At 48.0% G+C, this 27,959-nt stretch overlaps 4 protein-coding genes across 34 annotated transcripts in view; all 4 read left to right on the top strand.

Annotated features, from left to right (window-relative positions):
* LOC125429231 (zinc finger protein 624-like) overlaps positions 1-11,603 on the top strand; it is a 28,455-nt gene extending 16,852 nt beyond the window's left edge. The window contains 10 exon segments of the mRNA XM_048490153.1: positions 361-465; positions 1,383-1,488; positions 2,141-2,316; positions 4,634-4,817; positions 5,907-5,992; positions 6,431-6,557; positions 7,038-7,130; positions 9,324-10,576; positions 10,579-10,780; positions 10,783-11,603. Coding sequence (XP_048346110.1) covers positions 361-465; positions 1,383-1,488; positions 2,141-2,316; positions 4,634-4,817; positions 5,907-5,992; positions 6,431-6,557; positions 7,038-7,130; positions 9,324-10,576; positions 10,579-10,780; positions 10,783-10,877 — 2,427 coding nt within the window. The 3' untranslated portion in view covers positions 10,878-11,603.
* The window catches only part of LOC125428587 (zinc finger protein 883-like), a 1,608,225-nt gene that overhangs the window by 1,202,790 nt on the left and 377,476 nt on the right, over positions 1-27,959 (top strand). The window lies entirely within an intron of this gene.
* The window catches only part of LOC125428572 (zinc finger protein 420-like), a 226,212-nt gene that overhangs the window by 82,926 nt on the left and 115,327 nt on the right, over positions 1-27,959 (top strand). The window lies entirely within an intron of this gene.
* The window catches only part of LOC125428583 (zinc finger protein 850-like), a 57,741-nt gene continuing 53,258 nt past the window's right edge, over positions 23,477-27,959 (top strand). The window contains exons 1-2 of the mRNA XM_048488943.1: positions 23,477-23,610; positions 25,340-25,435. Of these exons, the coding sequence (XP_048344900.1) occupies positions 23,496-23,610; positions 25,340-25,435 (211 nt within the window). The 5' untranslated portion in view covers positions 23,477-23,495. The remainder of the gene's footprint in view (positions 23,611-25,339; positions 25,436-27,959) is intronic.

Genomic DNA, 27,959 nt, shown 5'->3' with positions numbered 1-27,959 from the left:
GTCAGAGTTTTGATTATACCCCTTTTCTGCTGTGGATGGTGATTGGAGTTTTTATGTCGATACTGGTCTGTGTGAGTTGGTTTTCTATATATTGTGTGGGCCAGTTGATGGCTGGGTCTGCGAAAGACCAAGACATCTAAGAAAGGCAGTTTCCCTTCTTTTTCAGTTTCCATGGTAAATTGGTTGTTTGGGTGGATGCTGTTCAGGTGGTCCAGAAAATTCAGCAGTTCCTCCTCGCCATGACTCTAGATCCGTGATGGCGAACCTATGGCACGCGTGCCAGAGGTGGCACGCGGAGGCCTCTCCTTGGGCACGCGAGTGCTGAATCTCCCCCTCCCCCTTCCCCCCTCGCCTTGCCAGAGATGGCTCCCAGGCCGGGTCATCAGAGGCACCAGAAAGGGCCTCTCAGAAAGGCAGTGTGGGAGGGAAACGCCCCAGAAGGCACTGGGGCGCCAGAGACCCCCAGTGCCTTCTGGGGCGTTTCCCTCCCGCACTGCCTTCTGGGGCGTTCCCCTCATTCCCGCCCTATGCTCTCTCCACTGTATGCCAGAGGCCTAGAGCAGGAGGACGGGGGGGGGGGGGGGGGGGGGGGAGGAGGGCTCCAAAGGAACGGTGAGCCGTTTTATCTGGTAAGCCTTTTATGGGGAGGAGGAGGAGGAGGAGGAGGAGGAGGGGGGGGGCTGGCGAACAAAAGGAGGCTCTGCTTCGCTTCACTGTGGATTTTCCTGGAAATCCTTTCTCCTCCTCTCAGTGCCTGCAAATTAAGGGGATGGAGCTGGCTGGCTGGCTGGTGAGGGGTTTCACAGAGAAAGTAGTTTTATCACTTTATTTCAAGGCTAGAAATTCCTGGCTCGCCATGCTACAGCAATGCACCTTCTCCCATTGAGGTTTGCTTGAGCACCCGTGCAGGTCAGCAACCCTCTTGACCCGCTGCCCCTCCCGAAGCCGTGATAATTATTTTTGCAAAGAGACCTGGCAACATAAATCTACACCGAATGCCTTTTCCTGACCTAGTCCTTCCTGTATTCGTGACGATGCATGAGCGTTTCCTCCTATGATCCCAAAATCAGATATGTGTAACTAAGAGGTATGGGGGGGGGGAGGAGAAGAGAGAGAGAGAACAGAGAATAAAGATAAGGCAGGCATGATCTTGCAAAAGGTCATCTTGCAAAAGGTGGAGGTGGCTGCGGCCCGGAGGCAGCAGCTGAGCGAGGCTGGCCGGCCAGGGGGGATGCATGGCCACGAGCCGGGGAGAGCGCACTGGCAGCTCAGCGCACCTCTTGTGCCTGGCCCAGCCGCTGCAGCAAAGCTAAGCCTCCTTTGCCAGGGGCTTCCGCACCCCCATCCAAGGACTAGCCCTGCCGGGCTCCCTTCTGCTGCAGCCGCCGCCTCTGCCCACGCTCCACTGGGGTCAGTCCCCAAACAGCTGCCGGGATCGCTCGCCAGTTGGCCCGGCCCTGCCGGTCCAGGAAGTCCTCTCTAGCTGGGGTGAGTGGCCTGCCCTGCCCTGTGCCAGTGGGGAGCAGAGGGGTCTTGAATGGGGGCCCTGCTGGGATGGGCTCCCGGCTGCAGGTGGGAGAGAAGCAGTTCCAACGGCCCTGTGGCTAATCCTCATCTTGCCAATCAAGATCTCTACTTTTCGGTACTGTGTTAAACTATTATTTCCAGGATTGCAATAATAATCACCATCCCGTGTTTAATTTCTCCCCCAATTGCTCCCTCGGAAACTTTCTTGTAGAACAGCCTCTCTCTCTCTCTCCCTCCCCCTCCCCCCCCCCCCCCCAATGTGTTGATGTAAACTAGTCGGGACTAGTCTCTTAGGAAACTGCGACCTTAATCGTTGCTAAGAAGCAGGGCAAGGTTTCCCTCTTCCCCGCCCCTTGGCCATCGGCATATTTCAGGGGTGGGCTTTAAAACGTGAATGCAACTGCAAAAGGGGAAGGACGAGGTGCCCTTTGGGAGTTTTTGCAAAAATAACCCGGTCCCCCCCAGTGTAAAATAACAACATCGGGGCTGGTGGGGGTTTGCAGGAAGCTGCAATAGTTCCTCCTTACTCTTTGGACCCACGCCCCAACTTGGCCCAACTTTGCTCGCAGCCGGGGAAGCGCCCGTGCAAAACGTGGTTCTCTCCCGCATCCAGCATCCAGCTCAGCTCGGCGGAGGTTAAACTTGCAGCTTGCGAGCGGTTGTGCAACAGGAAAAACGCATCTCGTTGCAGGGCAGAGTAGAGCAGCAGCCGAGCTGGTGATGCTGAAAACTTTGCAAAGGGAGGCCGAGGAGGGGAGGAGCCGCCACCGCTGCTTGTGGATGGTGGAGGTAGATTGAACTTTGTCATGTCGATTTGATAAGTTTGCTGCGACTCTCCCCCTCTCTTCTGTGCTTGCTCCCATACTTCTAAGTCCCCCACGTCTCTCCCTCTCTTCAGTGTATCCTCCTTGATGGGTTATGAAAGAGGAGGGCGAGTTCCGTCTCCTTGCTGGATAGGAGATGGGAAGTGCTGGAGCCCAGATCTGGATGAGGAGTTTGCATGCCATTACAAAATTCTGCACAAAACAAGCAGTAGCAGTACCAGGGGGACACTTTTTAGGGATTGTGTGTGTGTGGGTCTGTAAGGAGGCGAGATGTTTAGCATATTAAAAGACCGCGTTTGCTTCTGGAGTGGATTGGCTGAAATGAGTGGCTGAGGGATACTTCAATTTTTATTTTTTTAAACTAGGGATTCTATCTTACAGAAAAACTCCAGGAAGTGTAGATTTTTCTCTTGGCCCTGTGGGTGGGTGCTCTATTGCTGATATCCATACAGGGCTGATGTATTCATCCTTAAACGATTGGGAGGTGAAGGGGGAAGCGTTTCACCGCTGAACCATTATAATTGCCCGATTTAAATATACCTTTATCTGTTAAACCAGATCTGCTGTGGTTAACTCTGGCATGTTTAAGATAACTATTTCCAGTCATTCTTGGATATCTTAGGCCAGTATTGGTTGATGATACAGTTTATAAGTTGGTGATGGTGGGTATCTGCTGTAAGATGAAGTTTCTCATGTAGATGAAGAATGTTTGAAAACTGTGTGCAGGCATTCTCTTTCTGCAGATGCTTGTGCGTGCGCTTTGTGGAGGCAGGAAAGAGTGATGGGCCCAGTGTCTCATCACCCACACCAGCCATATTTAAGAACATAAGAACAAGCCGGCTGGATCAGACCAGAGTCCATCTAGTCCAGCTCTCTGCTACTCTCAGTGGCCCACCAGGTGCCTTTGGGAGCTCACATGCAGGATGTGAAAGCAATGGCCTTCTGCGGCTGCTCCCAAGCACCTGGTCTGTTAAGGTATTTGCAATCTCAGATCAATGAGGATCAAGATTGGTAGCCATAGATCGACTTCTCCTCCATAAATCTGTCCAAGCCCCTTTTAAAGCTATCCAGGTGAGTGGCCATATTTGTTTTAGGGTTTTATTTTCCCTTTGAAGGCTTAGGGGAGATATTGTGTAAAATGCCATATTGGCACTTGGCGACACATAAGTCGGTTTTGAGTTGCAGTTTGGGCACTCGGTCTCGAAAAGGTTCGCCATCACTGCTCTAGATTGTAAAAGTGTCATCCACAAATTGGAACCAAGTTGCAGGTTTCCTGGGTGCTGTTTTGAGGGCTTGTTTCTCAAAATGTTCCATGTAAAAATTGGCTATCACTGGGCTGAGGGGACTTCCCATGGCTACCCCATCTGTCTGCTCATAGTAATCATTGTCCCATTGGAAGTAGCTGGTTGTTAGGCAGTGTTGAAATAAAGCTGTGATGTCGCCTGGAAAAATCTGGCCGATGAGTGCGAGTGTGTCTTTCACTGGAACTTTGGTGAACAGAGAGACAACATCAAAGCTGATAAGTCTGTCACTAGGGTTGAGATGGAGATTGCTAATTTTTTCAATGAAGTGGGCTGAGTCTGTAACATAATGTGTTGTGTGTCCAATGTGGCTTTGTAACTGTGAAGTCAAAAATTTTGCCAGTTCATATGTGGGGGAACCATTTTGCACTCACAATAGGTGTGAGTAGAATGGAGTCCTTGTGGATTTTCGGGAATCCATATAGCCAGGATGGAAGAGCTTCTGACTTGCAGAGTCGTTGGCGTATGTCTGATTGAATGGGGGAGTTCTTAATCAATGTTTGGCAAGCGATTTTCTTGGTTGGGTCTTGTTTCAGTTTTTTTGTATGTTGTGGGATCCAGGAGTTCTCTGATCTTTTCTTTATATTGTTCACTCTTCGTGATTCCCCTTGTCTGCTGGAAGTATGATGATTTCTGGATCTGAGCTGAGATTCTTAATGGCAATTCTTTCCTTTCGTGTAATGTTGCTGGAGGGAAGTTTTGCTTTTCATAATATCCTTGCTGTTTCTCCTCTTAGCTCCTCTGCTTCCTCTTCTGGAAGATACCAGATGGCTGATTCTACATTAGCGATGATGTCTTCCATGGCAGCTCTGGTGGGAGTGGCTGCAAAATTGCCTCGGCCAGGATGGATGTTTCGTTGCAACTTTCCAGCGACGAAACACCCATCCTGGCCAAGGGAGGCAATGCCGCACCTGCTGCGGCCTCCAGACTGTCTTTAAGGGTAGCCCCACATAGAGCGCATTACAGTAATCCAATCGGGAGGTTACTAGAGCATATAACACCAGGGACCTGCATCCAAAAACAGTCAGAGCTGGCAAATCAGACAGAACTGCTGAAAGGGTCTCCTGGCCACCCGCACCACCTGAGCTTCAAGGAGCAGTGATGAATTCAGGATCGCCCCCAGGCATCCCAATTTCATCTGCATCGAGTATTAATTTCAAGAAAGGTACCTCTTGGTCTTTAACAATTAAATCAAAGTTGTATCTCCATAAACATTACTAATAAATTGATAAACATCACACTTTTTCTCTATTAAATCTTCATCTTAAAATATTAAAATAATTTTAATCTTAAATTATTTAAATTCATTATGGTTTAAAACTTGTAGCCCTGAGTTCATTCATCTATTTATCTATGTATACTGTAAGCTTAGCCATTTCTGCTGATTTTAATACCTTCACCCATTACTCCTAAATTGTACGAATAGCTGGAGTTTTCCATTTTTGCACATCTATTGTTGTTGATTCTGTTATATATGAGAGAGTCTTATAGGAGAGCCAGCATGGTGTAGTCGTTAAGTGTGGTGGACTCTAATCTGGAGAACAGGGTTTGATTCCCCACTCCTGCACATGAGCAGCAGACTCTTATCTGGTGAACTGGATTTGTTTCCCCGCTCCTACACACAAAGCCTGCTGGGTAACCTTGGCCTAGTCACAGAACTCTGTCAGCCCCACTGACCTCACAAGGTGTCTGTTGTGAGGAAAGGAAGGGAAAGGAGTTTATAAGCCACTTTGAGACACCTTACAGGAGAGAAAGGTGTGTGTGTGGGGCGGGGGGGGGGGCTAATAAATCCAAACTCTTCTTCTCTTCTAAAAACAAAGATCAATATTTCCTCTCCAAAGCTCTATCCATCATTCCCAAAAAATAGAAATGCACATTGGCACATTCATCTTTAAAATCTTTTGGATGATTGAATGTATTTTTCTCCAGAATTCTCCAGCCTTATCATAAGTCCACCATAGATAATAAAATGTCCCTTCGTGGTACTCACACTTGAAGGATTAATATTTTTGCTAATTTATCTGGGTCATATACCATCTTTACATCTTTTTATAAAAAATCTCATTCAAGTTAGAGTTTAGTGTGTATTTAAAACCTTTTGTTTTAAAATTTCCCATTGTTTGTTCAACTAGAATGCGTGCTCTTGACTTGTGCCCCAAGCCAATCTAGAGAGAGGTTCACTCCAGAAACCAGCACATAAAATGTGTCCGTAGAAGAAAAAGTTTAAAACTCTCTTCCTTTCCCTCCCTCGCAGGCAGCAGCAGAAAAACACCCTGGAAGATTCCTCCACTGTCTCCTCCGTGTGATGAAGGGACAAGAGCCGCCATGCAGCCAACTGGGGTACGGGGATGTCACAGGGGGAAACGTTCAAAGAGGGGCAGGGTTGCTTCCTTTTCAGTTGCATGGCTCACAGGATCTGGTTCCTTGAATCTGGCACTGAAGTTGCCAAGTCTGCCCACTCAGGATTCTGGGAAGTGGTCACCACTATCTAGGATGGAACGTGCAGAGAAACACAACCTGAGACTACGGACACAATACTAAACCACAGATTTTTCACAGAAAACATTTTGTTCCTTCCCATATGGCTAACCCCTGCCAATGAGCACCACCCCTGCAGCACCAAGATGCTGGGAAGGGGAGCCCCATGGGTCTCTTCTTGTCTCCTCTTTGTGCTGTTCTTCCAGTACTAATGGACTGTCTCTGGCTTCTTGGCTCCCCCCCCCACCCCCCGAACATACTTTCTAGTGATGGTAAGTAAATATTTCCCTCTTCTTGCAGGATGGGGTGTCCTTTGAGGAGGTGGCTGTCTATTTCACCCAGGAGGAGTGGACTCTGCTGCGCCGTGCCCAAAGAGCTCTCTACAAGGACGTCATGCTGGAGAATTTTAGGAACGTAGCCTCTCTGGGTGAGGATCCTTTTCTCCTGGACTGTCTCTCTTGTTGGGAGGAAGTCCCTTAAGAGGAAAGCCACCCTCCGTGATCCTTCCTGTGACATGGGAATGGTTCTGGGCACTCTGTGAGAGGGGGGTGGGGGCACTTCCTAGTAATCCTGAGTCTGGACCTCCTGAGAGGCCATCAGAAGAGGTGCCAGGGGTTGCCTGCTCAGGACAAAGTAGGCCTCCCTCCAGTCTGGACCTTTCCACACCTGGACTGGGATGCGGCTGGGGAGGGAGCTCAAGTGCTGTCTTTGCAACTGTTTTGTTCTCAGCTGTCATTTCATGCTGACCTGAGTCAGGAGTAAACAGGGAACTACCAGCTCTAGATGAATGAATGCCCCATAAGGTGTTCCACATCACCCCTGTTTCTAGAGGAACAGAGTTAATCCCTGCTGAATTAATGTGCACAAAGAAGAGTGATAATTCTGTTTTTTTTTCCTGTGATCCAAGAACCTCAGGTTGCCAAAACAGATTTTATATCCTGCCTGGAAGTGGAGGAAGAAATGTTTCTCATGGGTTGTGATGAAGAGCCGGGACTGGCAGGTAACAGCTTACCCCTCAAAAAGCTTGTATGAGGTTTAGATACTGAAATGGTACCTGTAGATCTGGAACCTATGAATACAGGAAGCTTCCTTATACCTGCACAAATGACTTCTGCCAAGCTGAGCCAAGTGTTGTCCACCTGGAGAGGCAGAGGATTTCAGGCCAGGTTGTTTCCCAGCCCTGATTCTCCTGAGGTCCTTTGAAGCGGACATGGAAGACCTTGATCCTCCTGGGACGCTGTGCTTGCAAAGCAAGTGAGGATCAGGTGCTGTCTTCCTCTCCCTTTTCCAGCTCTCTTACTGTGTCATCTCTGTTTCTACAAGGCACACACTGAGGGTACTCGGTGCACAAAGCAAAAGAACGGTGACTAACTGTGTACTCGCTATCCATGACATATCTCGTCTTTGTGGGTTGCATGATGCCCGCTGCAAATGATCATTCCCTTCTGTCCTCCTTCACTGCAACCACAAGATCTCAGCAATCAAAATGCAGAGAACCCCAAAGAAAAAGAGAGTTCCCTTTTCCAGACCTTTCCCCACTTCGACCCTGGGGCACTTAGCCAATCTAGGTCCAGCTCTCCTGGGGCTCTAACCTGCCAGTACATGGACACCCACCCACCCGTCCATAGATGTTTATAAATCCAAGAACTAGCATATTTTCCCATTTGGTTGTAAATGGCGCTCTCTGTGTGGAGAGTCACAGAAATGGCAATGTGTGCTCTGTCACCATAACTCTTACAGCATCTCTTGCCCCTCTGGTTCTCATCCACTTCCTTCACGCAGAGACCCTCCCATTATACGTGAATGATCCTCCACCAGTGTTACCTTTTACTACTGCTCAGCAGCTACCTTTCAAGGGTTCGTCCACCCGCATCACTGACATGTCTGTTCTCTTCTTACGTTGTGTTTGTTGATTCTGGAATGGGGTGGACACATCTTAATCTGGTTCCTCAGTTGCGACCATTCTGCTTTGAGTGACTTTGCTTGGAGCTTGCCCTCTTGACGGAGTCTAGGCCCTGTACGGTATTGCTCTCAGCTTTGCTGACACACACAAATATCCTCACCATGGCAAAGGGTCTGGCATATACAGCATGCCAGAGTCAAGTTCAGCCACTTGTAGAGGAAATCATGGTTTCCTGCAGATATTTGAAACCTTAGTCAGGATTTGTCTCTTCCGATTAACAGCTGATTGGATGATGTCTTGGTCAACCTCTCAGGAGGCTGATTTTGTGCCCCAAGAAACATGCACAAAGAATTTTGGTGGGAGGAAATGGTTCCCAGGCAATTCCCAGTGAGGACCAGGGAAGGAACCAGAACAGTCACAGTCCAGAAGTTAGCCGAGCTGGCCCAGGTCTGAGGAGGATGTACCCCGAGCTCTGGGTATGTTGCTTCCCTTAGTGGAAGGCAGAACTTCTTCTCCCTTCAACAAGAGTTGACAAGTGACATTCACCACTCTTTGTGTGACTCAAGGTGAGCATAGAGCAGCGATGGCGAACCTTTTCGAGACCGAGTGCCCAAATTGCAACCCCAAACCCACTTATTTATCGCAAAGTGCCAACATGGCGATTTAACCTGAATAATGAGATTTTAGTTTAGAAAAAACGGTTGGCTCCGAAGCATGCGTTACTCGGGAGTAAGCTTGGTGGTAGTCAGTGGCTTTGCTTTGAAGCAACCATGTAACTCTTCCAACAGGTAAATCACAACCCTAGGAGGGTTTACTCAGAAGCAAGCCCCATTGCCAGCAATCGAGCTTACTCCCAGGTGAAGGATCACGCTTTAGTTCGCATGAAAATCAGTGGGGTTTAACAGCGCTTAACAGGGTTACCTACACTGTTTCCCCAAAACTAGGTCTTAGGTATAATGCTAATAATTGAGCCCAGCGGCCCAGGCCAGCCTAGATGTGTGTTGGGTGGGTGGGGGCGACTCTGTTTCCGTGTGCCCACAGAGAGGGCTCTGAGTGCCACCTCTGGCACCCGTGCCATAGGTTCGCCACCACTGGCATAGAGTGAAATCTTTTCCCAGGCTGGATTCTGTTTTTGAATGTCATTTTGATGCTTTATTTTTTTCTGTTTGAGCTTAATCTCAAAGTAGTCACAAAATGCTAATGAATCCATTACCAAGCAAAGCAGAAATTTCTTCTACAGATATTTGGGGCAAATATTCTATCATCACACAAGGTTTCCCTTTCTTTCAGGAGGAGCTCTGTGGAAGTCAGTGAATGAAGTAAAAGAACTCCCAGGGATGGAGAGAGAATATACATCTTCAAATGTGAAGAAGAATTTTGAATATTTGGATGTACCATGGACGGAGGAGGGAAAACAGCCACCTGAAGGGTGGAATAATTCCAGTCTTTTACAGGGTGGTAACTCTGTACTGCAGAAAATCTACCAGGGAAACAAGAAGAAAGAGAGCACTGCGTGCAGGGAAATTCAGAAATCAATGATTAATATGAAAAGGAACACCTCTAAGAGAAAGAAATTATATCAGTGTGTGGAGTGTAAAAAAGTGTTTGAGAGAAAAGACAGCCTAATTTCCCATCAAGGAACTCATACAGGAGAGAAACCATATAAATGTTTGGTGTGCAGGAAAAGCTTCCGTTACGTTTCAAACCTTAGCGTCCATAAAAGAATTCACACTGGGGAAAAAACATATAAATGCCTGGAGTGTGGAAAAAGCTTTCGTAATAGTGGGAACCTTGTTTCCCATCAAAGAATTCACACCGGGGAGAAACCATATAAATGTCTGGAGTGTGGGAAAAGCTTTCATCGGAGTGATAGCCTCACAGTGCACCACAGAGTTCACAGAGGGGAGAAACCCCACAAATGCCTGGAGTGTGGGAAAAGCTTCAAATTGAGTGAAGGGCTTATTTCTCACCGAAGAATTCACACAGGGGAACAGCCATATCAGTGCCTGGAGTGTGGGAAAAGTTTTCATGCCAGAGGATCACTAATATACCATCAACAAACTCATATGGGGAAAAAACCATATAAATGCATGGAGTGTGGGAAAAGTCTCAGTGATCATGGAAGGCTTACTGTTCATCAAAGGATTCATACAGGAGAGAAACCATATAAATGCCTGGAGTGTGGAAAAAGCTTCCGTGAGGGTAGAGACCTTACTTGTCATCAAAGGATTCATACAGGGGAGAAACCATATAAATGCCTGGAGTGTGGGAAAAGCTTCCGTGATAGTAGGTATTTTAATAAGCATCAAAAAATTCACGCAGGGGAGGAATCATGTAAGTGCCTGCAGTGTGGGAAAAGCTTCAGTAATAGTGGAAGCCTTGCTTCTCATCAAAGAAGTCACTCAGGGGAGGAACCATTTAAATGCTTGGAGTGTGGGAAGAGTTTCAGTTGTAGGCGCAACCTTACTTACCATCAAATGATTCACACAGGGGAGAAACCATATAAATGCCACTGGAGTAAGTGGAAAAGCTTCCAGGTGGAGTAGCCAGTTTAAAATCCCATCAAAGAATTCACACAGGAGAGGAACCACACAAATGCTTGCAGTGTGGAAAAAGTTTCCATGTCAGAGGAGAACTAATTTCCCACCAAAGAATTCACACAGGGGAGAAACCATATAAATGCCTGGAGTGCGGGAAAAGCTTCAGACAAAAGAACCATCTCACTCGCCATCAAAGAATTCACAAAGGGGAAAACCATATAAATGCCTGGAGTGTGGGAAAAGCTTCAAGTGGCATAAGCAGCGTGTTTCCCACCAAAGAATTCACTCAGGGGAAGAACCGTAGAAATTCCTGGAATGTGGGAAAACGTCTCTGACAGAGGAGCACTAATTTACTATCAAAGAACTCCTAAAAGGGAGAAACTACAAATGCCTGGAATGTGGAAAAAGCTGCAGCAGAGTGGAAAGCTTACTTCCCTAAACTGGAGTTACCATTTTCTTTTGTGGAATGTGGAAAAAATGCCAGTTAGCATGACAGTCTTTTTCCCAATCAAAGAATTCACATGGGAGAAACCATAGAAGCATTTGGTGTGTGAAAAGACATTTAATCAGATGAACTGGCTTACATTATTAGCAAGTAATTCAATAGCTGTAAAATATGTATTTCAGTATAATTTCATAAAATGTTTTTAGAGAATAATAGGCAAAATCTTAGACCAGGGGTGTTCAAGCTTTTGGGCTTGTGGGTACATTTGGAATTCTGACACAGCATGGGCTGATACCACCACAAAATGACTGCTGAAAATATTAAATACTTAGGAATTGTATTAGAAAAGAAGAATAGTAATTTATGCCCCCAAAAACCCCCTGAAAGGATCTGGAAAGAAATTAAACATGATTTAGGCAATTGGCAGAAGCTTACAGTTTCGTTGTTGGGTAGAATAGCCATAGTTAAAATTAATGTCCTCCCATGAGAGCCTTGGCTACTGCAAGATGTAATGTGCTGCCATCAGCTCTGCTGGAGGGAAGATTTAAGAATATGGAACGTTCTAAAAGAGTTTGTTCATGTGGTATGACTACAGTTGAAACACTTGACCATTCTTTGTTTCTATGCCCTAAATACAATAAGATGCGCATGAAATACATGAATTCCATTTTCTTGCAATGTTCTCAGTGGCATGAGTGTTATAAGATACCCAATCTCCTGAACAGCTCTGATGTGCTCTTTTGTGAAACTGTTGCAAATTTTATACTGGAAATTAGTAATTTTAACTGTATTTCTTAACCTTGTTTTGTTTTAAAAATTTGTCCCGTTTTATATGCCAATAAAGGCTTGTGTTGTTGTTAATGTCCTCCCTAAAACCGTATATATATTTCAGAATGCCTCTATAGTGGTTACAAACAACCAATTTTTGTACTGTTATCATGTATTTTAAAGTTTTAACATTTTGTTGTATTTTTGGGAGATTATTGTGACTCACCCTGAGCCCTACAGAGGTAGGGTGGGATAACATGGATTAAAAGGAAGGGATGACAGTCAGTGGGCTTGACAGATCTTCTCAGCCTCTCTGTGACATCATGGATTTTTGCCCCAGGGAGACACTTCCCGTCAGGCCTGCAAATTGCTCCTTCTGTCCTCTTTAGTAGGGAGTCTCCTACCACCACCACTCATCTCCTCTGGGTTTGCCTATCTTCAGTTGCCACACATGTTTAAGTTAAGCAAAGATGGGGATTTGTGAAAAATAACACTGAATTTCAAGAAGCGCTATGTAAAGATGATTAAAAAATAATTGAAAAATTACCTCACCTCCAGAATGGACTATTGTAACTTGCTGTATGCTGGCCTACCCTTGTCCTTGATTTGGAAATTACAGCTTGTACAACATGCGGTAGCCATGCTCCTTAATGGGGCATCTAGCCAGGACCAGATTACTCCAGTCCTACGTCAACTGCACTGGCTGCCTATTGAGTACCTGGTCAAGTTCAAGGCTATTATCAGCCTCGGACCTGCATCTCTGAGGGACCGCATCTCCCCTTATTGCCCCACTAGGTCCCTCCTCGGAAGAGAACCTGCTCAGGATCCCTGGCCCAAGAGAAATCTGACTGGCCTCTACAAGAGCCAGGGCGTTTACAGACCTGGCCCATACCTGATGGAACAGTCTCCCTAAGGAGACCAGGGCCCTGCAGGAACTGCAGAGTTTCCGCAGGGCCTGTAAGGCAGACCTGTTCCACCAGGCATTTGACCAGTTGAGAAGAACAATGCCCAATTCCATCCTGGCCTCCTGTGGGCATGGGGTTGAGGTGATGAGGAGGGTATGTCACCATCTGCTTAAGTTATGGTTCCTGAATTTAAGAAATTTTAATCAGAATTAGATCTATTTTAGCGATTGGGGCAAATGGGTTTTAACGTTATAATTTTAATATAGGGTCAACTGTATTTTACTGTTGTACTCTGCCCTGAGCCCTTCGGGAAAGGGTGGTTTATAAGTAAAATAAATAAATAAAATGTATAAATTGATTGTTTAAAAACAGTGCAGAAAATAGTTAAACGTGATGGTCAAATGGGCCCAAAACGTAGGAGATACTATATAACAGTGATGGCGAACCTTTTCGAGACCGAGTGCCCAAATTGCAACCCAAAACCTACTTATTTATCGCAAAGGGCCAACACGGCAATTTAACCCAAATGCCCAAGGGTTTAGTTTAGAAAATGGTTGGCTCGAAATTGCGTTGCCGGGAGTAACTAGTGGTAGTCGGTGGCTTTAGCGTTGGAAACAGCCGTTACAACTTTGAATGGGTGAGTGCGACCTAAGAGGGGTTTACTCAGAAGCAAGCCCATTTACCAGCAGCAGGCTTACTCCCAGGTAAGGATTTAGTTCTTAGCATGAAAATCAGTGGGGTTTAACAGGGTTACCTACATTGCTTCCCCAAAGCCGTCGAACCCAATGACCCCAGGAGCCAGCCTATGTGAAATTGTGACCAGTGGGGGGTTCCGATGGTGGTGGGATTCAAACAGTGGCGCCCGCCCTTGCGCACCTCCAGTCCCCTGTGTGGGCAGGGGAGGTTGCTAGTAACCTTTCACCGGCTCAGAAAAAATGTGCTCCTGCCTAGAGAAGTGGTGAGAATTGGTTGGATCCCACCTCTGGGCACGACTCTGTGTGTGCCCACAGAGAGGGCTCTGAGTGCCATCTCTGGCACCCGTGCCATAGGTTCGCCACCACTGCTATATAACTTGAGGAGTGGTCCAAACTGTGGAAGATAGATACATTTATTGTGATTATGGATTTAAAGGAAAACTTCCAAGAAATGTTCCACAGATGGTGCATGTCACCAGTTGCACTTTCTAAGATTTCGAAAGACTGCTCACCCATATGTTGAAAATGTAAAGAAGGTACATTTTATCTCATGTGGTGGCAGTGTAGGATAGTAAACCAATATTGGAGAGTGTCAGGTCCCAGTAGAACAGCACAAACCATTTAAAAGTTCAAAGAGTTTATTGAGATCACACAGGCAAGATAGTCAAAGAGAGTTCTGACGGTTTCCCGCCAGGACAGTTGATAATATGTTCCAGAGTTCCCTACCCCAATGTGAGAACAGATTCAGAGAAAAAGTGAAACACAAAACACAACTCATCTCGAAGCTTGAGAAACCTCCTACGCAGCATCTGCACGCAGAGCAAAAGCAGTCCCCAGAATTCCCTCCTCCCAACAGAATGGCATCCTGACAGAGAGCTGCATACGGGAAGGTGGAAAAGATACATAAGATGAAATTTGAAATGAGACCAGAAGCCTATTTATTAGGAATAACAGAGGCACAGATGTCAAAGGAATGCATGGCTGTGAACATCAAGACCACCAACAAACAGTTCTTCAAGTATATCAAAAGTAGGAAGCCAGCTAGGGAAGTGGTAGGCCGTTTTAGCACACAAAAGGTGTGCTAAAAGATGACAGGGAGATTGCAGAGAAGCTGAATGAATTCTTTGCATCTGTGTTCACCCAAGAGGAGGTGAGGAAAATTCCTCCACCTGAACCAAGCTTTTTAGGAGGTGAATCCGAGGAACTAGCGAAGATAGTGGAAGTTCTGGCAGCCATTGATAAAATAAATGCTACCAAATCCCCTGGCCCAGATTGCATTCACCCAAGAGTTCTTAAAGAACTCAAGCATGAAATTGCTGATCTTCTCACTTTAATATTCAACTTATCCCTGAAATCAGCCTTCATCCCTGAAGACTGGAAGATGGCCAATGTTACACCAATCTTTAAGAAAGGATCTAAGGGGGACCCTGGAAATTACAGGCCAGTCAGTTTGACATCTGTTCCTGGTAAATTAGTAGAATCTATCATTCAAGATAAAGAGTGCCGCAAAACATGTAGAAAAAGACCTGCTGAGAAAAGAGTCAGCATGGCTTTTGCAGAGGCAAATCCTGTCTTACAAACTTACTAGAGTTCTTTGAGGTTGTAAACAGGCATGTGGATAAGGGAGAACCAGTGGACATTGTCTACTTGGATTTCCAAAAGGCTTTTGACAAAGTTCCTCACCGGAGACTATTGAGAAAACTCAGCAATGAAGGAATAAGAGGGGAAGTCCTCCTATGGATTAAAAACTGGTTGAGGAACAGGAAGCAAAGAGTGGGTGTGATTGGGAAATTCTCGCAATGGAGAGATGCAGGGAGCGGTGTCCCCCAAGGATCCGTTTTGGAACCGGTGCTCTTTAACCTATTCATAAATGACCTGGAAGTAGGGGTGGGTGGCGTGGTGGCCAAGTTTGTGGATGATACCAAATTATGTAAAACTGCAAAGATTGTCATGCCCTTATATAAAGCAGTGGTGTGACCACACTTGGAGTGGTGGCCAAGTTTGCGGATACCAAATTTTGTAGGGTGGTGAGAACCGCAAAGGATTGCGAAGAGCTCCAAGTGGACCTTGATAAATTAGGTGATTGGGCTAAGAAATGGCAAATGCAGTTCAATGTAGCAAAATGTAAAGTGATGCACATAGAGGCAAAGAATCCAAACTTCACATACACTCTACAGGGGTCAGTGCTATCAATAGTACCTTGGTTTTTTGTATTTGATCACAAAAGGGCTAAAAAGGGCTTGGACAGATTTATGGAGGAGAAGTTGATCTATGGCTACCAATCTTGATCCTCCTTGATCTCAGATTGCAAATGCCTTAGCAGACCAGGTGCTCAGGAGCAGCAGCAGCAGAAGGCCATTGCTTTCACATCCTGCATGTGAGCTCCCAAAGGCACCTGGTGGGCCACTGCGAGTAGCAGAATGCTGGACTAGATGGACTCTGGTCTGATCCAGCAGGCTAGTTCTTATGTTCTTATGTTCTTAACCAACTCCCACCCCCAGTATCAGTCAGTGGGCTGCAGAGGAACCTGGAAGAACACTCAGCTAAAATTCGAAGCGAAGTTTACCCTCAGGCTGCCTGTCTGTCCAGCTTAACTCCTGGTAGTGCGTGGGTGTGCAGCCCACCTGGAGCAACCCCCGCAAGCCTCCATGGCATTGTAGAAGCCCTTCTTAAGGGCCTTCCATTAGGTCCTGCGTTGCCCAGGGATGCGCACGAAGCCATTCGCCCAGTCCAGGAGATGTCCCCATATGCACCACAGGTCACATGTTGATATCCTAACACTGCAGACGGGGTCTTAGGGCTTCCACAATCTGCATGAAAGTCCACCTGGTCTTTGTTGGCAATTCATTGCTTGTTTCCCCAGAAAGCCATCGCGCAGTAACAGGGACAAGGACATATTGGGGTGCTTGCCAGGGCAAACCAACCTTGTGCGGTGGATCTTGCAGTGCCTCAGCTCTAAAGACTGTTTTTCACAAACTCTTGGGAAGACGGGAGGGGAAACAGTATACAGCAGGGAATAAAGGGGACTGCGAATGCCAGTTCCATCAGAACGGACTTTGCCAAGTGTGGTGCTTAAATGCCTCGTCAATAAGCGCTACTGATCAATACTTCAGAGCCTTGTCGAAGGCTTTCACGGCTGGATTCAACTGGTTGTTGTGGGTTGTCCGGGCTGTGTAGCCGTGGTCTGGTAGATCTTGTTCCTAACGTTTGGCCTACATCTGTGGCTGGCATCTTCAGAGGTGTAGTACCACAGAGAGAAGTTTGTTACACTGTGTGTTGGAACAAGATCTACCAGATCACGGCCACACAGCCCAGAAAACCCACAACAACCACTTCAGAGTCTGTTTATTGGCCTAAGATTCCAAGACCTAACAGATGCAAAGCAAGAAACATTAAGGGGGAGAACAGCCAGCAAGGGGCAATGTGAAGACAGTTGTTGGGGGGCACAGAGGCATATGGGCAGTGGTGGGATTCAGCAAGTTCGCAGCACTTCGGTAGAACCAGTAGTTAAATGGTGCTTGCAAACAAACAGTTGTTAAATTATTTGAATCCCACCACCGGAACCAGTTGTTAAATTACTTGAATCCCACCACTGCATATGGGGCTAGAAGGTCGCTGAGATCTGTGGTGCCAAGGCCATGAAAGACCCCATTAATAGTCCTGCCCTGTATTTTATACCTACAACCTCTTCCCAACCACCCTTTGGGGGTGAGCCTTCCACCTGGAAGTAGCAGGCCTTTTGCTCCTCAGATTTCCCTCTGCTGCCTCTGTCTTTTCCCCTCAGATCCTCTGTAACCTATGTCAGATATCACTCACATTTATTCTATGGACTAGCAAGAGTGTTTAAAGAGTTTGTGTATTCTTCTGACCCTCCTGAAGATGGCAAAACTGCACTTCCCAACAAAGACTTTTGAAATCTTACAAGCTGGAGGGGATTCAAAAGAGGGCGGATCTCCAGAAGGGGCCGACTCAGGACTGCAGCCCTTCTGCAAAACGGGCTTTTGGATTCAAGGCGTTTTACTGTTAGGCAGCTCCAAAGGCTGTTTTTCACAAACTCTTGGGAAAACGGGCCTTCCAGCTGGGAAGAAAGGGGACTGCGAATGCCAGTTCCGCCAGAACTGATTTTGCCAAGCGTGGTGCTTAAATGCCTCATCAATAAGCGCTACTGATCGATAGAGCCCTTTGGGGATTGGGCGGGATATAAATCCAATCAATAAATACTTCAGAGTCTGTTTATTGGCTTAAGGTTCAGAGACCTAAGAGACATAAAGGGGGAGAACAGCCAGCAAGGGGCAATGTGAAGACGGTTGTTGGGGCACAGGGGCATAAGGGGCCAGAAGGTCCCTGAGATCTGTGGTGCCAAGGCCGTGAAAGACCCCACTAATAGTCCTGCCCTGTATTTTATACCCCCAACCCTTTGGGGGTGAGCCTTCCACCTGGAAGTAGCAGGCCTTTTGCTCCTCAGATTTCCTTCTGCTGCCTCTGTCTTTTTTCCTCAGATCCTCTGTAACCTATGTCAGATATCACTCACATTTATTCCTTGGACTAGCAGAGTGTTTAAAGCAGGGATGTCAAACTCGCAGCCCTCAAGATGTTCATGAACTGCAATTCCCATCAGTCCCTCCCAACATGAGCATTGGCTATACTGGCAAGGGCTGATGGGAATTGTAGTTCATGAAGATCTGGAGGGCTGCGAGTTTGACACCTGTGGTTTAAAGAGTTTATGTATTCTTCTGACCCTCCTGAAGATTGCAAAACTGCACTTCCCAACAAAGACAAGCTGGAGGGGATGCAAAAGAGGGCGGTTCTCCAGAAGGGGCCGACTCAGGAGGACCCAGCAACTGCAGTAGATGGTATTGTCCCTGGGGATGGAGAAACTATGCTTGCTTATCCTCACTCTCACAGGGGAAAATGGGCGGGGCGGTGGTGATGGTAGAACAGAATACTGTGACAATGCAATGGCATTTCCAGATGTATAGTGGGAAATGATGTTATTGCATCTCAGGATGCACTTGAATGCCGCAAAACTCTATGGTTTTTACTATAGTGTCTTGGGGAAATCAGAGTGTGTAGTAATTCATGTGAACAGTGAAATGTTTTATTTCTTGGAGCAAAATTCAGTGTTGTAAGTTGTAACTTTTTCTCTGCCATTTGGTGGCACCATTGAAACATTTTAACCTATGTTTGACTGACTAAGCTGTTCTACATACTAAGCTAGGAGCATGTGCACTGACTTTTGGAAAACATGTCTTAGATTTTGTGATCTAAATTATTTAACACATGCTGAACCGTAGCCACCAGACTTTAACAAGCTAGAAAGATCTCTCTTGTTGGAATATTGCATGAGAGTTAAGGAGTGTTAGTTCATCAGACAGTGGTCGAACCCCCACTGAGAAATTAATCCGAATACATCCCGGTTCCAAAAGAAACAGCACCTTTTTCATCATGGTTTCTTCCTCCCCACTGCATCACGTGTCTAGTGAAGACCTCGATGTCTATCGCGGTTTCAAACAATGTAATACTCCCCACGAACACGCAATCTAGAACAAGCTTGTTTTCTGCAACTCCAGAGACTGAGACACAGATTAGGGGATTCAAATGGTGAGAAAAGAGATCCCATGTAAATATCTGGAAGGACTTCTTGACAGTAAGGGCTGTTCAGCAGTGGAAGACTCTGACTCAGACTGTGGTGGAGTCTTCTTCTCTGGAGGTTTTTCAAAAGAAACTGGATGGCCATCTGCCAGGAGTGCTCTGATAGCGTATCTGTGCATGGTAGGGGGTTGGACATGAGGGTAGTTGTGGTCTCTTCCAACTCTTATGATTCTACGATCTCAAAGTTCAAGACAACCAATGGGGTTGTAGCCAGGTCAGTGTTTATGGAGGGCATGAAAGAAAAACGGCAAAGTACTCATCTTTTTGCTAACCATTCAAGGAAATACAGCCCTTCAAATCCTCCCCCAAAGCAACACAGAGACAAAATCAAGATCCAGTTTCACCGAGGACAAGTAGCAAAAAATGAAAAGGGAATGCCAAAGTTCAAGGAAGCAGCCATTCCTGAGTTCCTGGAGACCCAGTTCTGCGGGCCTAGAGCCACTTGGCAGGGCTGAAGTCCTAAGCACAAGCATGAACCCATAGGGAGTGGGGCCATTGGTCCACCCATCATTGACTGGCAGCGCCTCTCTGGGGCCCATGTTGAGCTGCCTCCCAAGCCTTGCTGTCTATGCTCTGCCCCACCCCCAACCCACAGCCCCCGGCCTTTGAGAAGTGAGCTGGGTGAGGACTAGAAACAGCGCTTCTTCAGGGGTGGCAGCCCCCCTCTCATGAGGCTCGGCTGCCTTTCTTCGCACGCCTTCAGGGCCAGGCCCAAAGGCCTCTTTCCCCCCAGGCTTGGAGGAAGGGCTGAATTGTCTGCTCTGTTGGGGGCCTCTGATCCTGCTGAAGTCAAATGGCTTGGGCTTTGTACTGTGGGCTTGGGCGGTCTAAAGAAAGGTCTCATTCAACAACTCGGGATCTGTGTTGGGTGGAGATCTGGCCGCCTCTCCCCCTTCCGCAGTGGCGAAGCTAGGGAAAATGGAGCCTGGGACAAAATCTGAGTTTTGCGTGGTCCCCTCCCCCCCCCCCCCCGCATATGGGCAGCGTCCCTCCCCTACCACAACCAAACAACATTTTTTGAACCAGGTCATCTCAAAGTCACCATCACCATCATCTCAAAGTCACCATCCCACCTACCCACCCCAAACAGCATCATTTTCAATGTTGGTTATTGTGGGTTTTCTGGGCTGCGTGGCTGTGGTCTGGTAGATCTTGTTCCTAATGTTTCACCTGCATCTGTGGCTGGTATCTTCAGAGGTGTATCACAGAGAGAAGTTTGTTATACACTGTGTCCAGACTTCTCTTATAACAGACTTCTCTCTGTGATAAACCTCTGAAGATGCCAGCCACAGATGCAGGCGAAACGTTAGGAACAAGATCTACAAGACCAAGGCCACACAGCCTGTAAAACCCACAACATCCAGTTGAATCTGGTTGTGAAAGCCTTCAATAATACTTTCAATGTTTTTTTTAATCTAGGGAGCCCAGATTCTCCCTTTAAATTCACTCCAAAGAGGGTGGATTTAAAGACAGAACCTGGAGAAAATTTGAGGGTGCCTGTTAGGAGAGCAATGTTTAAGCTAACAGTACCAAAATTTTAGGTTATCTTCAGGAGACTCTCCTGATGAAACCATCCAGGTTTAGTGAAGTTTGGTTCAGGGGGTCCAAAGTTATGGACCCTCAAAAGGGTAGCCCCGTCTACCGTTAGCTCCCATTGGAAACAATGGGGGATGTGGCATCCCTTTTGGGGGTCCATAACTTTGGACCCCCTGAACCAACCTTCACCAAACCTGGGTGGTATCAGCAGGATACTATCCTTATGATACCACCTAGGTTTAGTGAAGTTTGATTCAGGGTGTCCAAAGTTATGGACCCTCAAAATGATAGCCCCATCTACTATTAGATCCCATTCGAAACAATGGAGGATGGGGTCACCCACTTTGGGGGTCCATAACTTTGGACCCCCCTGAACCAAACTCCACCAAACGTGGCTGGTATCATCAGGAGAGTCACCTGATGATAGCCTGAAATTTTGGTGCCGCTAGCCTAAAAACTGCACCCCTGCAGGCCAAAATTGGAAAAAACAGTAAAAGCCACAAACGAACCTGCAATTTTTGCGCCCACCACAAGGTGGCGCCCGGGGCACTTGTCCCCGGATGTCCCCATGGTAGCTACGCCTGTGCCCTCCCGCCCCCCAATCGCTAGATCCCTCCTGCCCCCAAAGCCCCTCCCCCCATGGCTGGGGGGGGGAAGAGGAAAAGCCAGGCAGGTGGAGCCTGGTTGCTAAGCAACAGAGCATACCCTCCTTAGTGACATCACCCCCTGCTGGTTCTCTGGACCCCTGGTCGGTTGGTGAGCTCTGTGGGTTTGTGAGCGGCGGAGGAGCAGGAGGTGGTTGGTGGTGGTTGGTGGTTATTCAGTGAAGGAGGAGGAGTTGGTTTGTTGTTTTGTTGGTTAGGGTTAGGGCAGGGGTAGGGAACCTTTAACACTCAAAGAGCCATTTGGACCCGTTTTCCACGGGAAAAGAAAACACTTGGAGCCGCAAATAATTTTTGACATTTAAAATAAAGATAACACTATATATATTGGGGTTTTTAAAAACCTTTTACTCTGCTCATTCTGAGAAGCGCATGGATGCGTCCACCCTGCTGCCTGCAGGGCGGGCAAGGATGGGGCCAGCAGCTCGGCCTCGCCGGCCGCCGGGAAAATGCCTGCCCCGCTTGACTTGGGCGGGCGAGAGGGGAAGCCCGCGGCGAGGCTCAGCCAACCGCGGGCCATTGGTGCACCCACCCTGCTGCCTGCAGGGCGGGCAATGATGAAGCCAGTGGCTCGGCTTGTGGAGCCGGAGTGCAAGGGCAGAAGAGCCGCATGCGGCTCTCGAGCCGCAGGTTCCCTACCCCTGGGTTAGGGTGAAAATGCTCGGGAAACACCTGAAAATGTAAGTACCTAGGAAGCTGCCCCAAAGGCGAGCGAGACCCTTGAGGGAATGGGGTCTGCTGGAAACTAGCAGGCCACTGTGAAGGGGGGGGGGGCTTCCTGCTGCTGTCCCTGCCTTCAGGTGTGTGGGAAACGTACCCTTTCATGCAGGCAGAGAGCCCAGCATGCTTAGAGGGACCCCACAGCCCCCAAACCACAGGTCCCAGCAAAATCCCCATTAGACGCCCACTGGAAACCATCCACAGGGCAGCCGAGCTGTGTCCACGGGGACAGGGCTGGAGAGTGGGAGCCAGAGGAGGCCACGAGGCCACTCCTCACCTTCTCTGTGCTCTCTTCCAGGCTCCAACGCCTTCGGGCCAGATTCTTAAGGGGGAAGGTTGCCCCTCTGGCCCCGACAGAGAGCGGACGGGAGGATGCAGGTGAGGACATGTTCCAGGCGCAGGTGGCACTGCTGGCAGGGCGGGGAGGTGGAAGCGACAAACCGGCTTGTGGAGCGAGAGCATCCCCAGCCATCCCGCTCAGGGTCCTGTGGGGTGAGAGGGGCTGAAATCAGCCACAGCCACGAGCTGACCCAAGACCCCGGGGAGAAGCCAGGCCTATCGTGCCCAAAGCTGCCGCCAGCGACAGGCCCAATGGGCCCGACAGGGAGCTGTGCCCCCTGCCAGCCTCTGGGTGGAGATCGCCCCTCGGGGCCTCTCAAGCACTGGCTGGAAACCCATCCCCAACCCGGGAGCCTGACTGGCAGGGCTCGGGGGTGGGGAGGAAGAAGGAGTCCCAAAGCCAACCCTGTGTCCTCCCTGCGCTCTCTCCGCAGCTGCCGCCCCGCCTGCTCTGGCTGTGGCCGGCCACCTGAGCGGCAAGAAGGAAAACCTCCTCTTTGATCTGAGATTGCAAATGCCTTAGCAGACCAGGTGCTCGGGAGCAGCAGCAGCAGCAGAAGGCCATTGCGTTCACCTCCTGCAGGTGAGCTCCCAAAGGCACCTGGTGGGCCACTGCGAGTAGCAGAGAGCTGGACTAGATGGACTCTGGTCTGATCCAGCAGGCTTGTTCTTATGTTCTTATGAGCAGCAGCAGCAGCAGCAGAAGGCCATTGCTTTCACATCCTGCACGTGAGCTCCCAAAGGCACCTGGTGGGCCACTGCGAGTAGCAGAGAGCTGGACTAGATGGACTCTGGTCTGATCCAGCAGGATCGTTCTTATGTTCTTATGTTCTCCCCCCACGGCAAAGGGCCGTTCCCAGGGATTCAGCAGGGCTCAGGAATATTAAGCAAGATGTTGCTCTAATAATAGGATTTTTGTTCTATTTCTCATTTTACAATGTATCTTTCTGCTTAAAACAGGCTCAATGTTGCCTTCGGCTGCTCCCTTCGGCTGCGGGAAATGGGGGTGGATGGGAGGTGGGGTCCTGATTTCTCTGCCTTTCCTCTCCTGCGTCCCTGGGAGTGGGGAGGAGATGCTCCCCGGGGGCGACAGAGAGAGAGACCTCCACCGTCCTAGAGAGGCAAATGTGGGCAGGGGGTGACGACGAGGAAAGCCGTTTCCTGTTTCCCCCCAGCCGTATTGCGCGAACTTCCGCATCAATGGCCGGGAAGGAATCGGCGGTGCTCCCGGGCAGTTTCCCGGGAGATGCTCTCCAGGCTCCGGCCCCGGGGATCTTGGGGGTCCCTGCGGTGCCCCCGGCCCCCAATGCAGCTGGTGAGCTGGGGGGGGGGGAGATGCTGAAATGCCAGGGAGAGAGGAGGAGGAGGGGGAGGGGTGCACTTGGTGGCCAGAGGGGCAGGAAGCCCCCCAATGAGTGCCACCACCACCCCGGACCCCTTTGCGCAGAGACAGGACTCAGGTTCCTGCAGCGGGATGGAGCCCCGCAGACGGCGCCCTGGGAGGCTGGACAGGGCTCAAGTGGCCGCAGGTTCCAGAGGCTCATGGAGGAAGGAGGAGCCGGGGGAGGAGGGGGGCTGTGGGGTGTGGAGGGAGAAGGAGTGACCAGATGCAAGAGCGGGGTGGAGGTCCTGGTGGAGAAACTGAATACAGAAAATTGAATACCAGTGCTGTACCCGTTCCACCTGTCACTCTTGGAATTGGCCCAAATTTATCAAAGAGTGAAAGGGGATTGTTGGATATGTGGAAGGTGTCAAGACAACTTTTATAGGTATATGATGGGAATGTAGCAGAATGGTTGAGTACTGGATTACGGTTGCCACGGTGATCTCTCAAGTTATAAGGAAAGAGCTGCCACTATCCCCTAAAGTCTTGTTAAATTGTGTGAGAAATTGGAGAGATTATCAGAGAGCGTATTGGTCTGTGTAAACTAACCTGTGTGTTACATGGGGTTTTTAAACTGAGGTTTGATGGCCATCTGTCAGGAGTGCTTTGACTATGTATTTCTGCTCAGCGGGGGTTAGACTGGATTGCTTTTGTGGTCTCTTCCAGTTCTATGATTCTATGACCAAATGTCCCCAAAGTTTGAAAAAGGAGATTTTTTTCTGTCCGGAATGAGAAGTGAAGTTTGAGCTTGTCTGAGTTGATGCTGATCAGAGTCCTGTGTCCAGTAATTTGCGTTTTAGATTTTTGTTCATATTTGGCTGTTTTCCAACTTCAGTTTTTAAAAAGGGAATGCCTGGTGTAGAAAGGTGGGGAATACTGATCAGGGGCTTCTCTGCACCTGGACTGAGAGGTGGCCGTGGAGGCTTCTTTTCCAATGACTTCATTCTCAGCTTTCATTTCCATCTCAGCTTGTCAGAGAGAAAACACAGAACTGCCAGTAACAGATGAATGACTCATTATTATTAAAACTTTAAAAGGTTATAAACAAGAAGAGAGAAAAATGCATTTCACAAAAGGGCTCTCAATCTACCGGTACTTAATATTTCACAAAAGGGCTCCCAGTTTACCAAGTATTAACACAGTTTTAAAAATAGCCGGTTTGGAGGGTGGAGACTTTGGCATCCTACCCTGCCCAGGTTGCTTCTGTCCCCAAGAGTCACCCTTTTGAGTCTCCACCCCCAAATCTCCCAAGGATTTCCCAACCAGGAGCTGATATCCATCAGAGGGACTGATCTCTGTAGCTGAGAGATCTGTTGTGATAACAGTGCAGCTACTACCATCTTCTGCTGGTGGGGGGTGAGGAGAAGCAGGTGGGCAGCTGGGGGTGTGATGCGGTGCAGAAATAGAAAGTGTCAGGCCTGGAGGAGAGAAAGAGTCAGAGAAAGATTGGCAGGAGGTTCAAATAATGAGAGTGAGAAAAGTGGGGAAAGAGGGGAGAAGCCGAGGAGGGGATTATTGCTCCTGCAAGTTTCTTGTCAAGTCGCCACTCTATAGTTGTCTATTGTGTATTTCTGGATAGGCAGCCAACATCACTTGGAACTGCTGGATTCATATGCTCGCAGAAAAAGTATAATTGTGTTGTTGTTTTCCTTCTGATTAGTCGGACCTCTGATGGCCAAACCTGGCCTGATATGCTGGCTGGTAGAAGAAGAAGAGCTATTTCTCCTGGTCCCTGATGAACACAAGGGGTTGGCAGGTAACTCCATACATGTGCACTTTTTTCCAAGGGAAGGCGGATTTCCCTGGCCGCCTTTATCTTCAGTTTTTGCTTATTCTCAAAATATCATGGATTAGTTGTGGGTGCTGAATTGCTGCCAGTGGATCTTGAATTTATGAAACCTGATAACTTCCTTCTTCCACATCTTCTGGCCCCCAATAGATTATTAACCGTAATTTCAGGAGATCATCGGCATCTGAAGGGAAGAACCTCTGGGCTGGTCCACGTATCCAGGGGGAAGAGCCAGCAGAGGCCTGAGGGGGTGGTCTGGCCAATACCTGGCTAGGGGAATTTTCTTCTGCTTTTTGGATGGGTGGATTGAAGGCAGCTTCGCTTGAGACTGCGGGCGGAGGGACACGTATTCCATCTGGCTAAATGACCCTGCCACAGAAAAGCATCATGGCCAGCTCAGGAACCACTTCCCTGGAGGGCTACTTTTCTCTGTGCATGGAGATTGTTGCTTCTAGCTGGCCTCTCCCAGCTGCAGCCCCAAATCAGGCATCCCATCCTGGCTGCTGAGGGCTCTGCATCCACATTCTTAGGACATTCTCCTTGTGGTGTGGGGCAGGCGAGGGGGTCTTCGATTCCCTCAGACGGGAGGTGGGAGGACGTGGCTTCAGGCACGGTCAGGGAGTGGATTTGGTGAGGTTGAAGGAGGCATTTCCAGGAGGGGAGGGGGATTTCTCTCTCCATAATGTGAAACCTTCTCCTCCCTCCAGACTGGCTGTCTGAGCAGAGAGAGTTCTTGGGTCAAATGCTCCAACCTTCATGAACTGAATCCAGGATCTCCTGTTTTAACTTTTTTATGTATACGTAGAAACAATTTAACAACAAACAAGTTACAAAAATTACAGCTTTAGACAGGTGCAGTTATCGGTCATATTTATTTTTTTATTCGTTGAATTTATACCCCACCTATATTCAAGATCTTTAGGCGGCTAGAACATTAAAACGTCCCCATACAACTCTGAAGCATCCCCAATACATAAAATCATCTCTTTAAAACACTTCTACATTCAAAAGTTAAAATCCCAACCCTCATCCCCAACCAGCAGCATCATAGAAGGGGCATCCAGAGGGGCTAACCAAATTCCTGGGTGAAGAGGAAAAATCTTCACAAGGCATCTAAACCCATAAAGGGTAGGTGCCCGGCGAACCTCTGGGGAGGGGTTATTCCAAAGCCTGGACACAATCACAGAGAAAGCTTCTGAGCACCCCAGTCTTGTATCTTGGCAGGGGGTGTAACACAAGGAGAGCCTTTCCTTTGACCTCAGTGCCCGAGCGGATGCATACAGGCCTAAGTGTTGGCAGGGCTCAAGCCATTTAGGGCTTTTATATGCTAATGTCAACACCATGAATTGGGCCTCAAAGCGAATTGGAAGCCAGGGCAGTTACTTGAGGACTGACATGATGTGCGCCAGGACAGATGCACTAGCAAGCAGCCTAGCTGCAGCATGCCGCACCTGCTCCAGCCTCCAGAGTGTCTTCAAGGGTAACCCCACGTAGAGCGCATTACAGTAATCCAATCAGGAGGTTACCGGAGCATATAACACTGAGGCCAGGTCCCTTCTTCCAAAAACAGTCAGAGCTGGCAAACCAGACAGAACTGCTGGAAGGGTCTCCTGGCCTCCCCCACCACCTGAGCTTCAAGGAGCAGTGATATAAGAACATAAGAACAAGGCAGCTGGATCAGACCAGAGTCCATCTAGTCCAGCTCTCTGCTACTTGCAGTGGCCCACCAGGTGCCTTTGGGAGCTCACATGAATTCAGGAACACCCCCAGGCGTCCCGATTTCATCTGCACTATGTATTCATTTCAAGAAATGTACTTCTTGGTCTTTAACAACTAAATCAAAGTTGTATCTCCATAAACATTACTGATAAATTGATAAACATCACACTTTTCTCTATTAAATCTTCCTCTTAAACTTTTAAAATAATCTTAGAATTATAATCTTAAATTATTTACATTCATTGTGGTTTAAAACTTGTAGCTCTGAGTTCATTCTTCTTTTTATTGATGTATACTGTCAGCTTAGCCATTTCTGCTGATTTTAATACCTTCACCCATTACTCCTAAATTGTAGGAATAGCTGGAGTTTTCTGTTTTTGCACATCTATTGTTGTTGATGCGGTTATATATAAGAGAGTCAAATATGAGAGCCAGCATGGTGTAGTCGTTAAGTGTAGTGGACTCTAATCTGGAGAACAGGGTTTGATTCCCCACTCCTGCACATGAGCAGCAGACTCTTATCTGGTGAACTGCATTTGTTTCCCTGCTCCTACACATGAAGCCTGCTGGGTAACCTTGGCCTAGTCACAGACCTCTGTCAGCACCACTGACCTCACAAGGTGTCTGTTGTGAGGAAAGGAAGGGAACGGAGTTTATAAGCCACCTTGAGACACCTTACAGGAGAGAATCCAAACTCTTCTTCTCTTCTAAAAACAAAGATCCATATTTCCTATCCATCAGTCCCAAGAAAAAGACCACTGGTCTCATTGAA

Source organism: Sphaerodactylus townsendi, linkage group LG03 (genome assembly GCF_021028975.2).
Source record: "Sphaerodactylus townsendi isolate TG3544 linkage group LG03, MPM_Stown_v2.3, whole genome shotgun sequence".
In the NCBI taxonomy this organism is placed as follows: Eukaryota; Metazoa; Chordata; class Lepidosauria; order Squamata; family Sphaerodactylidae; genus Sphaerodactylus; species Sphaerodactylus townsendi.
This window is presented reverse-complemented; position numbering and strand designations above follow the sequence as displayed.